This window comes from Perognathus longimembris, chromosome 28, assembly GCF_023159225.1.
Source record: "Perognathus longimembris pacificus isolate PPM17 chromosome 28, ASM2315922v1, whole genome shotgun sequence".
NCBI lineage: Eukaryota > Metazoa > Chordata > Mammalia > Rodentia > Heteromyidae > Perognathus > Perognathus longimembris.
This window is the reverse complement of record NC_063188.1, coordinates 31,569,033-31,586,081: the sequence shown is the minus strand read 5'-3', so window position 1 is coordinate 31,586,081 and position 17,049 is coordinate 31,569,033. Positions and strand designations below refer to the sequence as shown.

General features: G+C 37.7%; 1 protein-coding gene across 4 annotated transcripts in view; it reads right to left on the bottom strand.

Annotated features, from left to right (window-relative positions):
• The window catches only part of Chrdl1 (chordin like 1), a 115,224-nt gene extending 98,476 nt beyond the window's left edge, over positions 1 to 16,748 (bottom strand). For 2 of the 4 annotated variants that reach the window (XM_048336194.1, XM_048336195.1), the window contains exons 1-2: positions 16,329 to 16,748; positions 12,731 to 12,882 (exon numbers count right to left, since the gene is read on the bottom strand). In XM_048336194.1, coding sequence (XP_048192151.1) covers positions 12,731 to 12,827 — 97 coding nt within the window. In that variant the 5' untranslated portion in view covers positions 12,828 to 12,882; positions 16,329 to 16,748. The remainder of the gene's footprint in view (positions 1 to 12,730; positions 12,883 to 16,328) is intronic. The other 2 variants (XM_048336192.1, XM_048336193.1) reach the window with 1 other exon arrangement.
• Positions 16,749 to 17,049: the final 301 nt, after the last annotated feature.

Below are 17,049 nucleotides of genomic sequence, written 5' to 3'. Positions count from 1 at the left end.
CTTATGTGATCATTTCAGAAAGAATCTGAGTACAGTTGGAAGCAAATCCATGAAGGTGATGCCTTCAAATGGAATTACTAGGCTTGCAAAAATAGTCATAGTTATATGGATTCAGAGCACTAGCATTTAAACTGAGGTAAAACAACAAGTTATTTCATAAGTTTGTGTCTACATTGCCAAGCACAATAGAACTTGTATTTGATTATGTATTTTTTCTTTTTTGGATTAGTGTTACTCAGAGTTTGACATCAAATCAACCTTAAAATATGAAATTGGGCCAGGTACTGGTAGTTCATATCTGTAATCCTATGTGCTGAGGAGGCTGACATCTGAGGCTCACAGTTCAAAGCTAGCATGGTCAGGAAAGTCAGAGAGTCTTATCTGCAATTAACCACCAAAAAGACAGAAGTGGAGCTATGGCTCAAGTAGATGAGCACCAGGCTTAAATGAAAAAGCCATGTGAAAATGTGAGCTGAATTCAAGCCTTAATATTGTTGGCATAAAAAATAAATCTGAAATGCAGAAGTGGTTCTCACTAGACAGTATGTTGAAAACAAGCTATATAACTTGTAGATGGGAACTGGAAAATAGCAATGAAAAGGGTGACATTGTCCCAAAAGAAATATTGTCATTATCTGACTTAGGAATATGTGACTCCTCTACTTATCATCTTTATAAAAGCAATAAAAATTAAAATTGAATGAGATACTACTATCTGCTATACAATCTTCATGCCTGGATGATTTACTCCTTCCTTAGTGTAAGAAGAAATGGGGTAAAAGAAGATAAAAAATAACCTCTTAAAAGCTAAGCAATCACTAAAATTAGATAAACTATGATATGTTATGTTGGTTATGTGCATTTATATATTTTTAACTCTCCTTTAAATTGTTAAAGATCCTAACTTGTAGGAAAGTCTATTTTGAAAAAGTCAATATGCCACAAAAAGAATATTGTTTGTCACTTTTAAGTAAGTTACTTTCTCTTCACTGAAACAGTACAGAATGTTTCACTGACACTATTAAATGAATATCTTTAATGTGCCTGACTTATCATTACTCATGAATAACACAAGTAACCCAAATAACTACTTTCAGCGGATAGGTGTCATTTTCCCCAAATTCAACTTAATTAGGAGGATTGTTACACAAAGTGTGAATCATAAGCATGTTCCTGATCTAAATTTGCCTCCAAGACCAGAATGCAAGTGAAGAGTGGACGAAGTGGCCAGGGAACCAATTCTTAAATACAGGGAACCAGTGAGAATGATGGTGATAATAGTAGTGAAAGCAATGTAGTTTGTTATTAGAGTTTCCTAAATGAGATAGGGTTAAAGGGGAGCAAGAGTAAAAATAAGTAAGCAGAATTTTAAAAATTGTGTTAATATTCCCAGCATAATGAGAAAGAGCCATAGCAGGATTTCTTGTTGTTGAGAGAATTAAGGAAGTCATCTTAGACTAGATTCTTCTTGCTTACTGAAAAGCATTCAAGTTCATAAAAAGCTTTTGTGGACTCATGTATTACTAAAAATGTTCTGACTTTAGGCTTCACACATTTCTACTTGACCGAGGTATCAAACTTGAGGACTACTTGTGAGGCAGGTTCTGTTCAAAAGATTTAAATATGTGAGATATATAAATTTTAACCATAGTCCTAAGCTATAGCCAATAATTAGCTGTATTTAACAGAAAAAAAAATAAATGTAAAGCACCAAAGGTCTTTCAATTTGGTAACTTGTTCAGGTTGACATTACAAGTCAAGTATAAAGTAGCATTCAAACCTGAATAATCTCAGGTGGAAATCAAGGACTTGTCATCCATATATCATTTTGTCTCTCTTGCTATGTGGTTGATAAGGCACCATTCACCTACTTTAGAACTCACAAAGTGAATTTTTCCATAAATTGTGGCCTAATCTTTTCTCAAATTTACACTCTACTTTTGAGACCCAGCTCTGATTACCTTTCAAAGAGCTAGTGTCATTTTCAGGTCAGGTCATATTCAAGATAGACTATAGAAAATGGCATAGATGGCAGAGACTTTTTCAATCAAAGTTGTGCTATACACCTTGAGTCATACTACTACTTCATTGGCAGACTTCATATTTTTTGTTTCTATATTAATGACAAACCACAAATACTACGACTACTACACCTGCTCCCAAGGGCTTTGAAATCAACTAAAAGTTCATGTTCATTCTTTTCAAATCTAACAGCATTTTCCTCCAATGCTCATGTGGCATTGATCCCACATTACTGCACTTGTGTCTTCAAAACTATGCTTCTTGAGAAGGCAAATGTCTTCCTCAAATTCTAATTGCTGAGAGAAACCTGATCCTAATGCAAACATAATGGCTTTTCATCAAGTACATTAGTCTTATTATCACCACAGTATGGGATTTAGCCAATTATACCCTAGAGAGAGAAATCCACAACTCCTTGAGTGAGAAAAAATCAAGAACTACAGGCAGACAAGGAGCTGAATAGTAACATCAGTGATGCTATTAAACAGGGCTCTGCAATTAGTGACATTGATATGTTTTCAAGTGCACAATAAATGTAAATACCATAATTTTTAAGACATGTTTTAGAAAACATGTCCATCCAAAATGGCAAGGTTAGCACATATACTGTTATCTCTATAAACACATTAGACCACTATCAATTTTCAGAAACTATGCTAAAGTGAATTTCATCACCTACTAATAAATCTGAACTATTAAGAAAATTCTGGCAACATCCACGAAAATTTAATGAGTGACATCATATAATCAGCCATACCTAATATCCAAGCATAACAACCCCAAATAGTCTGATTTTATTGACATTTTAATGAAACAATTATATCTCAGTAATGTTTAGGAGATGTGAGGAAGAAAGGGTAAAGGGATTCCTTATCAATAGGTGACAGACACCATTTGAATAATGCTTGACTTACTATCACCTAGTGATATCTGAGAATAGAATTTGGTTGACAAGAAATTTCAGTAACATGTGAGATGCACCCTCAACTTTCATCACCCTAGCTATTTTCCAAGTGGATGCTCTGATGCTTCAGAGGCCCCAGTTAATAGAACAGTGACTCTAAAAAGTCGACAAGAACAGAGATGTGTCATCATGCCATAGGTGTTTTCCCCAACCACTACTGCTCATTTGCCAAGATTAAGCAAAAAGGCAGGTGCCACATGTAATCCTAGCAACTCTGGAGGCTGACATCTGAGCATCAGGGTCCAAAGGCTGCATGGGTAGGAAAGTCTGTGAGATTCTCATTTCCAACTAACCACCCAAAATAGCTGGAAGTGGAGCTATGTTTCAAGTGGTAGTGTGCTACCCTTGAGCATGAAAGCTCAAAGACAGAGCCGAGGCCCTAAGTTCAAGCCCTAGGACTGGCATAAAAAGAATAAGATTAGGTTAAAAAAAAACTCAGTAACTCTGTCACCAAATTCAAAATCCAGACAACATTCCTATGCACTCTTTTTGATAGCAGTTATTATAGTAGAAGAAATGGAGAGATGAACCTTTTCTCTTCATTGCGTTATGTGGGCATATCAAGTTATCAATTCATTTTATAATTATTTATTTCCTTAGAAAGCTCCCAGAACACTGAGGAAAAAGGAATAAGTACTTCCTTTCTGTCATTTCTCATACTTGAGGCAAAATGAAGGAGCATATACATATGTTCTTTTTGTCTCTGACATGGAGTTTCTCGAGTATAAAACATTGTCAAATTCCCTAAGAACTTTCCAGGCTATGAAAATCCGTGAAAAGGAATCCAGGAAGAGGACAGAGTCTTCCTTCTGTGCATATAGCTTACTCTCTTACTCAGGAATTATCTCATTCATGCTCACTGGATCATTCACTCGAAACTAATTCAACATAATATATATTGAGCTTTGTGTTAATATCATGCCACCCCCATTACTTGCTTTGTGGGAATTTTTTGTTTTCTAGTAGCAGGTGGGAAAATACAACAAAAAAGATCTATAGTTCAAAGATGTTTCAAAGTCAAGCAAAGTGACAGCATTGGATAAGATGAGAGATGAGGATTTGCCATGAAATTTCAATTCATTGTTTGTTCCCATCTCTTATTAGCATGGATAACTGGGAGTTGATGGTATTCTCATTAGTCTGTACTACAGGGCTGTGGGGAGATCCTTTTACAGAAAGACGATTTGGCTGGTGAAAATTGACCTGACTTTTCTTCTGACTAATCTGTTCTGTGTCATATGCCATAGGATTTTAGTCAACAATCCAAGCTCTTGTTCAAGAAAAATTCTTCCTATCATCACTTCAGCTTCACAAGTATCAAATAAAGCAGACTTTTTGTTTAGATGGGAATATTTTCTTTCTATTTGGTTAAGAATACAAGTTAAAATATTGAAAATTTCACAAGAAAATAAATTTATATCCCACCCAAATTTCACTTCAGACAAGAATGCCTATATGTCCACTATTTCAGAAAATCCAGTGGTGAATTGACATAATAAAAGAAGTTACTTCCAATACCTCATTTTATAAAATAGTATGTATGCACATTTGAACTTAGAAAAAACTATATATGTATATATTACATTTATATACCATATATTACATCATATTTATGCTATAATAACTATTGTTATCCCAATATGTTGAAATGTCTTCGGATTTTGTCTTTTCTTATGATATCTATGGGCTTTTCGTATATTTAACCATGAGCATCCATACTTAAGTCAGAAAAAACTGTAATAATATAAAGGATACTTAGGGCATCTGACAGTTGCCAACCCAATATAATAGCCGTATTAATTATCCATATGTTTAACATATCTGTTATATCATCAAATTAATTAAGGTAACTCAAATGTCAAGCACTTGGAGCACATTTTCTTAGTACTTACAGAAAGACCTTTATCGGGTTATTATTTGACTTCTTCCTTTATGAAAAGTCAATAAAAGAAGCCAATTAGACAATTTGTTCTTATATTAAACAAGGTTACAGTCTTCTTGTACCAAACATAGTGATTTACTCAAATCTCTCATGATCATATTGCTTTAGTGGGAGAAGAGAGGTGAAGAAAGTCTACAGATAAAACTAACTTTTCCAACAACCTCAACATTTTTATTTTTATCTTTTCAGGAAGTATAAGCCAAAGTTAAAGTGTAAATGCTGTTATATACCAAAACACATGTTAAATATATTTACTCATCTCTTCAGATGGCCTCTGATATCTTTATAATCACTTTCTTGCACCTAGCCTTTCATCTGTAACCTGTCTCTAATCTTATTACAAACAGCTAGGCTATAAATCTTAACTCAGTAAAATTGTCTTTGTAAAAACCTTGTGATCACATTGAAAGTCTAGGTAGTTTGCTCAAAGCATCCTAAATTTGTGCTTTGGTTTTCCTTGTTCAATCTGCCTAGCCTCAACTTTGTTCTTCTTTAATTCTCTGTCCAGAAAGCAATGATTCTTCTCAGTTTATATGTAAAGAATCTTTACTTCAGAGAATATGAATGACTCAACCAATATTACACAGCAAAGAATGAAAAGAATGTCCAGAAACTAGGACTCCTAACTTAAGCATAGTCCTCTTTCCATTAAGCTACAAGGGTATTCTAATCTTACTGAGAATTCAGGGAAATCTAAGAAATAAAAACTTAGAGGTGTATATTTTTAACCTTCTACACAACTTCTGGCTTAGTATAGGTTTCTGTACAATTTCAATCCTAGTCTCAATCTTCTAACACCCAAATGTTTTATTGCCTCCCTTAGAAATTCTTGTTACAAACTTTTGTATTCATTCACTTGGATCATCTCTTATATGATAAGTAGCTGCCATGTGTAAAAGACTGGGCTTTTATTCAAGAAAATGAACTAGCTTTCTCAAAGAATTGCCACAGGTAAGCTGATGTGAACAGAACACCAAATTTGTAAACCTTAGATATAGGTTCCGACTCTGGCTGGGAACTGTCTTTCCACAAAATCATTTAACCTCATTGAGTTTCATATTTTTTACTTAAAGACATGACATAATTTGGCTTATAAGAAGGAGTTTCTATAGAGGCAACCACATTAGTGGATGACACCTGTAATTCCAATCTACTAAGGAGGGTGAGACATGGAAGAGTTCAAAGTCAGCTCAGTTCATCTTTGATTAAAAAGCCAAAAGCAGGGTTAGAATACTAGCCATATGCAAAAAAGCAATGCAATAAAGCTTTGTAGACAAAATATTAACTATGTGTAAGCCACTGTGCAAAAATATTTAGCATACACAATTTCATTTATTCTTTAAGTGATCATGGTGGTGTTTATTACACTATTACTTTCTCCCATTGTACTGCTAGCAAAATTAAAGGTGGAAAGTTGAAACATTCCTGAGGTACATAAAACATTCATGGAGTCGAATTTAGGCTAATTATAGAGTCTTCTTGCCACACATTATAAGTTACACTTTTTTGTTCGGGAATTTTTTTAATACCAGGAGTTTTAAATTAATTTTATTGTCAAGGTGATGTACAGTGGGGTTCCAGTTGCATTTGTAAGTTAATGAATGGCTTTCTTGTTGAACATGGTTACACCCTCCCTCATTTTTGTCCCACATTTCCTCCCCCCAACTCCCTCCCCTCCCCAAGTTCTAAAGCTAATTTCCAACATATTGTCTTGTGATTATCAATGTTGCATTGGTTCACCCTTCGTCCTTTGTCTCACATGTTGTTATTCCCCAATTCAGATAAATGTATATACAAGACACTGGGTACCAAAATAAAATACAGTGACAACATGGGATAAACCAATGGAAAATAATGAAAGAAAACAGAAATAATTTCACACAGTGCTTTAAAAACAAAAAAGAAAAACCTCTCGTTTCCATATGTTAGAGTTCATTGTGATTAACATCATCTTATATGGTGGTATGTACATAGCTATTGAGCTATTGCGAGCCTCTGCTAGGGCTACCTGAGACATATACTAATTATTACAAATGAGGGAAACCATTGGGTCTGGCTCACTTCACTTAATATGATTTTTTCCAAGTCTTCCCATTTCCTTATGAATGGGGTAATGCCAATCTTTCTGATGGAATTATAGTGTTCCATTGTCTATACATACCACATTTTCTTGATCCATTCATCTACTGAGGGGCATCTGGGTTGATTCCATCCATTTCTTGGCTATGGTAAAGAATGCTGTAATGAACATGGTTGTGCTGGTAGCTTTATTATGGCCTTGTTTATGGTGATATGGGTAAATGCCCAGGGGTGGGATTGCTGAATAGGGGAGTTCTATGTTTAGTCTTTAGAGGAACCTCCACACTGCTTTCCAGAATGGTTGAACAAGTTTATATTCCTGCCAACACTGTAGTAGTGTTCCCTTTTGGCCATTCTAACTGAGATGAGGTGGAATCTCAATGATGTTATGATTTGCATGTTTTTTGGCCAGTGCTGGGGCTTGATATTCAGGGCCTGAGCACTATCCCTGCTTCTTTTTGCTCAAGCACTCTATCACTTGAGCCACAGTGCCCCTTCTGGCTTTTTCTATATATATAGTGCTGAGGAATTAAACCCAAGGTTTAATGTTTACAAGGCAAGCACTCTACCACTAGGCCATATTCGTAGCCCATGATTTGCATTTCTTTTATAGCCAGACATTACTAGGGTTTAAACATAGGGTTTGCCACCACTTGCTAGGAAATCCTTCTACCATTTTAACTCTGCCCCACCTGGGCCTTCTGTTTTCATTTTGTTTTTCAGGTAGAATCTCACTATTTCCTGGATTGGGCTCAGACTGCAATCCTCTCACTTTTGCCTCCTGAGTATTATAGGTGTGTACTCACATGAAGGTTATGCAGTCTTAATGTATTCTTTCTTCTGTTCACCTACAGAAACTTCTATGACTGGTTTATTCTTTGTGAATAGGCTTTTATTTTTTTTGCCATTCCTGGGCCTTGGACTCAGGGCCTGGGCACTGTCCCTGGCTTCTTTTTGCTCAAGGCTAGCACTCTGCCACTTGAGTCACAGCACCACTTCTGGCCATTTTCTGTATATGTGGTGCTGGGGAATTGAACCCAGGGCTTCATGTATACGAGGCAAGCACTCTTGCCACTAGGCTATATCCCCAGCCCCTGGTTTATTCTTTATCTTGCTTTTGACTGTCACATCAAATATCAAGTTGAAACTAGAAAAGCCATTTCTTTTGCAATAGTCAGTGGTTCTGGGCAGGTTTCAAAGGCCACACTTTCCCTCCTTTCTCTTGACATGTTGTTGACTTACCTTTCGATAAGTATTTCCAAAAATATGAATGTCAGATAAATATGAATTTCAGAAGCTTGCATCATAAGGAGAAGAATGAGTGAGGATCTAGTCCCCTGAAGATTCATTTAAGACAACTTGTAAGGCTAAATGAGCTTCTTGAGATACCTGAACCTTTTTTTTCTGTCCAGAATCTTCACCTTACTTGGTACAGGCTGGCTCATTGAAAATGCATAATTACTCTTAACAACTCAATTTTTCAATTTCACATTAATTGATCATTCATTACCTAAGTTTGTTCTGCTAAAAGGGGCAAACTCCAGCCCATTTGTCTAATATTTGCATGAATATTATGCTGAGAATGTTATGCTCTTTTGAACTTCAAAAGAACATTTGGCCCCATTGACTACAACTTGAACAACAGAACATAACAGAGTAATAGAAAGATCTTTTCTGGCTAAAGATCTTAAAACTTGCTGATGCAGGACAGTAACAAACTTTTGCATATACAACTAATGGCTCATCCATCCATCATATTAGACCATCCATAATGTTTTCTAGAGCCCTTCTACTTGTAAGAGCATTGAACTATGGCTAGTTAGCTAACAGCAAATGGCAACACAAACCTTGACCAATTCTTGGGAGGAAAAAAAGCACTTTTTCAAGACCTCTTCACATTACTACAGCAATTGAGAGAGGATCTTTCCAGATAATGGCACCTTGAAAATCCACCCTGGTTCCACAAACAGGAGAGCAAATAGGCCAAAGAATAGTTTCCGTCACCTACAAGCTTATATTCTAACCAGCCCTGAAAGATTAAAAGCTGTGGCTTCCTTAAAGAAAATGGAAACTGGCAGCAAGGAGAGATGAGAAAGTTTATTATTTCTACATTTACACATCTCTTGAACTTTTCCCAGTTCTTTTTTTAATTTTAAAAATAATCCTCTTTTTTCATCAACTACTGTAACTTCCTTTCTGTAGATTTGGACAGTAAAAGTATGGGAAATGATATGTCCTTACTTTAAAGGATTTTTCTCCTATTGTAAAAGTAATCCTTGCCAATTGTGAAAACTTTGGATGAAATAGAAGGAGCATAAAGAAGAACAAAAATAACATCCATAATCTATCATACAGAGATCCTTTTTTAAAATTATATCCCTATTGCATACCATATGTGAATATAAGTTTTAGATGAATTGGAGAACCCTGGATAAACTCCCAAATGATGGCAGCAGCAGAAGCCAGTGCAAGAATATAAGGTGGGAAAGGCCTTCAGAGGAAGAAGAAATTCAGCAGTTATACAGAAAATGAATGACAGCCATAACTACACAAAAATGTAAAAAGTGAATATGAAAATACAAATTATACAAAGTTACAGCAAAAATTCGGAATCATAAAAAATCTGATTGAATAAGCTTTCATAAATAAAAAGAAGAGCAATGTAAACGAAAAAAATAGAAAATCCAGCAGAAATTCAATTTAACTAAAATAGTTTAAAAGACACTATGGTAATGAGAAAATATCAAAGCAAAGAAGAAATATGACTCTAAAATAAACGAATTAATAATAATCTTGGTGAAAGAATTTTAAATGGATATTCACATATACATGGTGGGAAAGTCAGTTAATATAACTTATTTCAAGAGCAATTTGGCAGCATTTACCAAGATTTAAACTTAATATACTTTGACAATTGATACAACCAACAATTTCTCACAAATGCATTAATATCTAAATGTGTTCATTAATGCCTTACCTGTAATAGCAAAAGCTGGAAGTATCCTGTATATCTACAAATAGAGACTGGTACACTTAAAACATCTGGAAAGTGTAAAGGCATTAGAAAGAAAGAGCACTGCAATGTACTTGAATCAAAATGTATTTAGACACATTGTAGAGTACAAAAAGTTACAGTAAGATGTGTATAATCTCTAATTTTTGTAAAAGATAAAAAGCACACAGTCTTGTATGTATGGTTTGTAACAGAGAAAAGTTAGGAAGAACACAGAAAACTTCTACTAGTTACCCCTAGAAAGTGAGTTATGTAAGGGTTTTTTATGAACTCTATATACTTTCAATATTGTTTTGTGTAGAGAGGATACAAAAAGTTTGCAATTTAAAATTTTTTAAATATGTTATATAAGGATTTATCTAGCGCTACCATATTTTCAATGCATATTTGGGGGGGGGGGTTCTTGGGGCTTCAACTTAGGGCCTGGGAGCTGTCCCTGAGCTTTTGTGTTCAAGGCTAGCACCCTACCACTTGAGCCAAAGGTCCACTTCCAGGTTTTTGTTTGTTAATTGGAGATAAGTGTCTTCTGGACTTTTCTGTCTGGATTGGTTTTGAACCCTAATCTTCAGATCTCAGCCTCCTACATAACTAAAATTAAAGACATGAGCCACTGGCATCCAGCTCAATGAATAATATATTTAACAGTGACATATTATAGTACTTAGGTAATTTGTATAACCACTGCCCTATGGATTGAAATGTCCACTGGTAACTGTTTCTAACTTTTGACTGTTAGAGCTGCAATATAAATCACTGTGCATGCATATTGTGGAGTGGATAATATATATAGGAAGTATGCTTTAGGTGTCTCCTTCGTGGAGGTGATTTTGTGTATATTTGGGAGGGTGGCAACATGAATCAGGGAATAACCATAACCTATGCTCCATCGACCAGTAACTATAATTTTAAAATATTAAACCAGAACTGGTGTCTTGGTCCATCCATTACATATTCATTTTGATACCAACTAAATGTTAAAATGGCTTGAGAAACCCTCATAGCCACCAGGAAATATTAGCAAATATTAGATTTTTAAGCACTTTCCCTGGTTTGTCAAAATCGATGTTTCATGGAAAATATTCCCCAATTCTTCACAAATATGAAAATGTTCCCCAAAAGGTTGTCTCATGAGAGTTACAATCTTCCCTCAACAGTAGTTTCACTAAGTAGTTGCCATTCAACAAAGCAGTTTATGAATACAGTGCGTCATGGTCAATGTTACCCCTTTCCACATTTTAATCTCTGACAATTGTTAGTTGAGCTGAGAATGAGTAAACAAAAATGCTACTCTAGCCATATAAATTAAGGAGGATTTCTGGACGATACGAATGCTAACATGGAAAATATTTAAAATGGAAGGTGAAGGCGATAGTTTAAGGAATATAAGGAGAGCAGCTGATGCAGGCGTCCTTGATGAGACTGCCATGCTGCACTTCCATTCATGTCTCAATCATAGTAGATGCCACTGTATATACTCAAGCTTAAATACCTAATCAAAACTACTCTTTCTCGTGGGAAGAAAAGGAACTTTACCTTAAAAACCATAGTGAAACAAAAATACACTTAACAATGGAATCGGCTTGGCAACTCCCTCTTTGTCAACAAGTTTTCAGTTGCATATATTGAACTTCTGCTGATAAAGAAGATAAATGTTTAAATGATGGGCTTCAGATGCTGCTGTAGCTCCTACCAAGAATATTTTCACAGCTCCTTCTCATGAATAAGTTCAGTGGAGCAGAGAATGCAACTCTTGGACCAATTCATTTTGTGCTTCTTTTTGATGTAACCACAAAGGGGGAACTAGGGCTCTGGGTTTTCCTTCAGATTTAGTGCAAGCATTTACCTCAGAACTGGCTGCCAATGGCCCCAAGAAGTTGAGGCCACACTGAACAAAGGCAGTACATATGTCAACTGTTACTCATAAATTTCCCAAATGTGGCAGCAACGAGAGTTAACTACGCCCCGCACCCTTTCTCTCTACTTTATCCAATGTGTTAACCCATTTTATAGATCTCTGACTTTCTAGCAATATTCCTTGGCTATGCAAACACTTCATTTCAATAAACAGCATCCAATTTGATAATGTTCCCCAGAATCTCAACTTCCTCAAAGGATTTTTCATCTGATTCCAGTTAATGTGAAGATTTCTTCTTCCTTTTTTGTGCATGAGGGAATAGACAGAACCTGCTTTAATTTTTCTCTTTCCCCTGTTCTTCTGTTTTCATAAAATAAAAAGCTCCGTGGAAGAGTCTGAATTTTGGGAAAAAATCCAGCTCATCTGTCAGATATTTCTAGAGTTATGTAAAATGGAATGAGATTTGTACAACTTAGAACAGGAAAGGGGAAATAGGCTAATGTGGTATGTGTTCTATGAGATGAAAACTGTATGAGGATCAGAAAAATAGCTCCACACTGAGCTGGTCTAATTCAAAGCTCTCGTTCTTTTATCAACTCATGCATAAAGCAATAACATTTACTTTCTTCTAATAGAAAAATGGCATGGCCACAGTTGGGCTAAATCACCATCTTTGCTGGTTATAACCACGCTTACCAAGAGAAAAACGAGGAAGGGGGTAAAAATGTTCAACAAGCAATGTACTCACTACCTTACCTATGTAACAAACCCCTCTGTACAACATCTTGACAATAAAATTAAATAAAAAAAGAAATTATCAGACAGTTTCTTATTTTTGAAACTCCAGACACTTACGTTTTACTTGCTCTGTTTTGCTTCCTTCGAGAAAAAACAGAAACAGCAACAAGGAAAAGATGTATTTCATGCCTCCCATTTTCCACTTTTTCCACATTTGGGCTACTGCAAAACGTAATGCAGAACCTTCAAGATGTAGTGGACACAAGCTGTTGAAAAAAAAAGCAGAAAAAAAAAGAATGAAACTGGAACTGATGGACGTAACTGCCACATAGGCTTCTATCTTGCTAGAGAAAATGCTGGAGAATTGAGACCCTCCCAGCAAGCATTGTTTGCCTGCTTGGGAGAAAGGACTTGCCTCTCTTGTCTTGCAAAGATTGTAAGAGAAAATTCAAGTGGACTATGCTTTCCTATGGAATGCTCAGGGTAGATCCTTACAAGCAAGTCACATGAAAACAAAAATAAATTTTGAAATCCTCCCTTCTAAGGGAATGAATGTTGATTTCTCAAGAGATGGGTAGCTGAATCTTGCAAAAGGGTTGTTTTGACAATCAGAGTGAAAGTAATAGCAGAAGCCAAAAGTAGTGTCTAATGGAAGTTAACCAACTATCTTCAGACCACTGCCATCATGAATCCTTTCAGAGATCAAGTACTAATTTATCAATGTTTCTCTTGTATCCTAGCAGTGATCTATACTGAGCTCCAGTTTGTGTACTTATGCTTTAAAAGATAGTTGTAATTAGCAAGTGGATGCGATTCAATACGTGAGAGGTTTTATTGCTTGAAAAATTTCAGACATACACCTCCCTACCAAGTCCATAATGAAATAATTTAAAATGAGCTATTTTAAGGGAATTTGTTTTTCTGATACCATTATGCAAAACACTGCTAAAGCAACTACAGTTCTTTAAAATTTGACATTGGCATTTGCAGGCAAAGGAGAAGAAATCTTAAATCTTTGGATCCTTAAACACTCACAAAAGTTGATGTATCTAGTCACAAGTCATTTCCATAGATTAATTTGCAACGCTCTTCCCACGGGAGAAAATTCTTAAATATTTGAAAACATCACATTTAAATATCACTGAATTGAATTCAGTGGTTTCTCTGAGTCCAACCTGAACAAAAAATAGGTAGGAACATAGCGATCATCAAGAATTTGAAAGAAGATGCACAACTGGGAAAACTAAATCTCATTTGGCTGGGAAATGGATGCCACAGCTTCAACTATAAATGCTATAAAGTTACTGGAACTATTCAAAATCAATTGTTTAAAATTATAAATACATAAATAATGGCAAATTGAGCCCAGAGATAATTTTTGCTATCGGAGAGAATTTGTAGCACCTGGCAGTCTTCTTCTCCTCCCTCTTCTGTCATCTCCCTGCTCTTTAACCAGTGATCCAATTCTCCCTGTACATGTTTATAGCCTTCTAAAGGCCTGAGTTCTGATATCTTAATTCATTCTGTGAGTTTGTGAGACATTTTCAATCACCCAGAATGTCTCTGTGCTGTGATAGCTACCATTCCCTTGAAGGAAGACATCTGCATGAACAATTTAACACAGCTAACCACCCCAGTATCTTTCTTCCTGAGATTAATATTAATAAGGTTGCTCCTTCAGCCCCCAAAAGACAGAAGTTTTAACTTCCAAAATTGAGTTTATCACAATCATATATGGATCTCAGGGGGTGTTTTAGAAACCACAGCTTTTGGGTCTCCCTATCTCCCTATGCAAGAACCAACAGGATTGTTATTCTTGTACAATGGTTGGGCGATTCAGTGAACAGTAGCATTACTTCATAACTCAAGCTGGCAAGGAAATATCCCTTAGATTTTCTTTTGCTTTTCTTGGGTCCCTACTAATATTATGAGCAAATAGAAAAGTTGGTGACTAGAGAGCAATTAATCTCTTTTGGCATTCTTGTCATCTGTGTGGCCTCCTAGGTGGTGATGGAGAACATCAGAAAATGAATCATGTTATAAATATTCATTTTAAATATGCAAGATTCTGAAGTCCTGCCTTTGTATTCTGTGCAGAAATAGGACCCACAAAGAGTTTCCTCCCCAGGCCTCCACTTCATTCAGTTTCTCTTTATTTCTTTGCCTTTTAATTTGAGGGGACTGGGGTGGTTCAAAATATTTGTTGGGAATGCAGCAGGAAACACTGCAAACATTGCTCAGGAAACATCCAACTCTATTCTTGCAAAGAGCCAAACTGTCCTTAATTTTTCAAATTATACTTTGACCCAGTTAACTGGAGTTATTTCTGCATTAACTCTGTGTCTGCTTCAAACGGGCCATTGTACCATTGTACTTGGATTAGTCCTTTTGCAGGATACATAGAAATGTAGCCACCAATATGTTTTGGGGAGTTCTAGCATCCACAAAAACAACAAAGAAAACACTATAACTAACAGAGGGAGTGAGGATTGGATGGGAACATGTGTGCTCTGCTTTGCAAGAAATGTGTTGGATGCCAAGGAAAAGGTATCCACTTAGTGCCTACAAAAACATTCACATTGTTTCTTTGCATCCAGCAAAAAGATCAACTGCTCTTTGTAACTTCAAAGCAATCAGGGCCATCAAATGACAGACACCCACTCTGGGAACAGATCTCCTGGGTAGAATTGGACCAGAGGTATGTCAAAGGCTTAAAGAGACATCATAGGTTGTGAAGAACTGACCTTGTGAGAAGCTTGACTGACCATGTAATCTCACATTATCTATCATCTGTCCAACAGCCCCTAGGATAGCAATTTCCTTCTGACAAATGATACAAAAGACCTTGGAGTCTCAAGCTCTTGTCCATCAGCTCAAATCCTCTCCCCACACTACCACCCAACAAGAAAAGCTCAGTTAATTCCTGGTGGGTTGCTACTGAAAATGTCAGTTTTAGCCCTAGGTATCTCTTGTCAGAGGCAATGACTTCATCGCTCCTTATGATTGGCAAACATTGTCCGGCTTGCAAAACACCTTCCCGTCTATAATTTCACTTCATTCCACACAACTGTGCCTTCAAAATAAGTGGGTAGTGGGGGAGGGGAGAGAGAACTCAAACGAGTTGCCTTAGTGGCAAGCCTGGGGGGCCGTAGAAGGCAGGTTTTCCAGCCTGTGTTGTAGCAATACCACTTGGCTTTCTGAGTAAAGTATCTCAAACGGTGTCCCCAGTAGTCTGGATGGAAAAATGCGACAGATTCCCAGGCTACAGGAGCCTCAGGTCCATTCACTCTGTCTCGTAACTTTAGTTCGCATTAATGAGCTACTGGTCCAGAGCACTACAGTTAATGAGAAAACAGACTCCTGGACACAGGCGGTAATAAAGGAGGAAGGCCAAGTCCCTTAGGTAAATTGATAGGTCTGCTTTGGAAAGGATAAGATCCTACCTACAACTGTAGGCAAGGCTGAGTAGCGAGTAGTGGGTTCGAATCTAAAGTCTCCAATCCATGTAGGCCCAGTTCCCTGTCCTTCACCTCCATCCTGGTCACTAGCAGCAGAAGCTTTGAAAGGTTCTAAGAAGTATGTTAGAGAGAGAGAGTTCAAGGTGCCCAGAGGAACTTGCAGAGCTGGCTTAGGCCAACGGAAGACACCCCACCTGTGCAAAGGCTGGCAAGGAAAGTGGAAGAAGAGGGAGTAGGGCACTTGCTCACTGACCTTGATCACTGGCCTCCTCCGTCTGTCTGCCACGCGTGCGCGCTCTGAGCTCTCCGGGGCGCTCCTCCGAGGTCTGAGACTTGCAGGTTGTGGTGTGAGTTAGAGTGCGCGCGGGAGGAGGGGGGACTCCAAAGTGGGTGGGAGGAAAAACATCACCGCCCTCACACCACGAGGGAGTAGAGGCTCTCTCCGCTCCTCTCCTGGGGGCAGAGCCTAGGCGCGGGAGCTGCAGCCTGGGGCCACCTGCCTGCCTGTCCTTCCACTCGCCTGCTCCCCACTTGGATCGAGAGGCTAGCAGCCCTGCGCTGGCGGGAAGCCCGCAAGGACACACCCCTGGCCAGTCTTACCCTACAGCTTTATTCCTGCTCCTCAGACCCGATAGTTTAAAAACCAGGAGAAAGTGTGAGGCTCAGCCGGCCACTTTCCCATCACACAGCGCCCCCACCCCCCTCCTTTGGCTAGGCGAGCATTGGGGTCTTAAAGGGACCGCACATCTTCCCCGGTCCCCCGCCCTCCCCTCTGCACAGGATACTGCCAGGAGCTCTTTGCCACTGGCTCGCACCCGAGACAACAAGCCTTGCTTTGACTCTCCTGCTTAACACCCCCCCTCCTGCCCCGCACCTTTTCTCTTGCGGGACAATGACCTTCCCTTGCCCTCCTGGTCTGTGCCTGTACTGATGTGCAGCATGCAAATGAAGCATTAGCCCGCCAAATATCATTTGGGA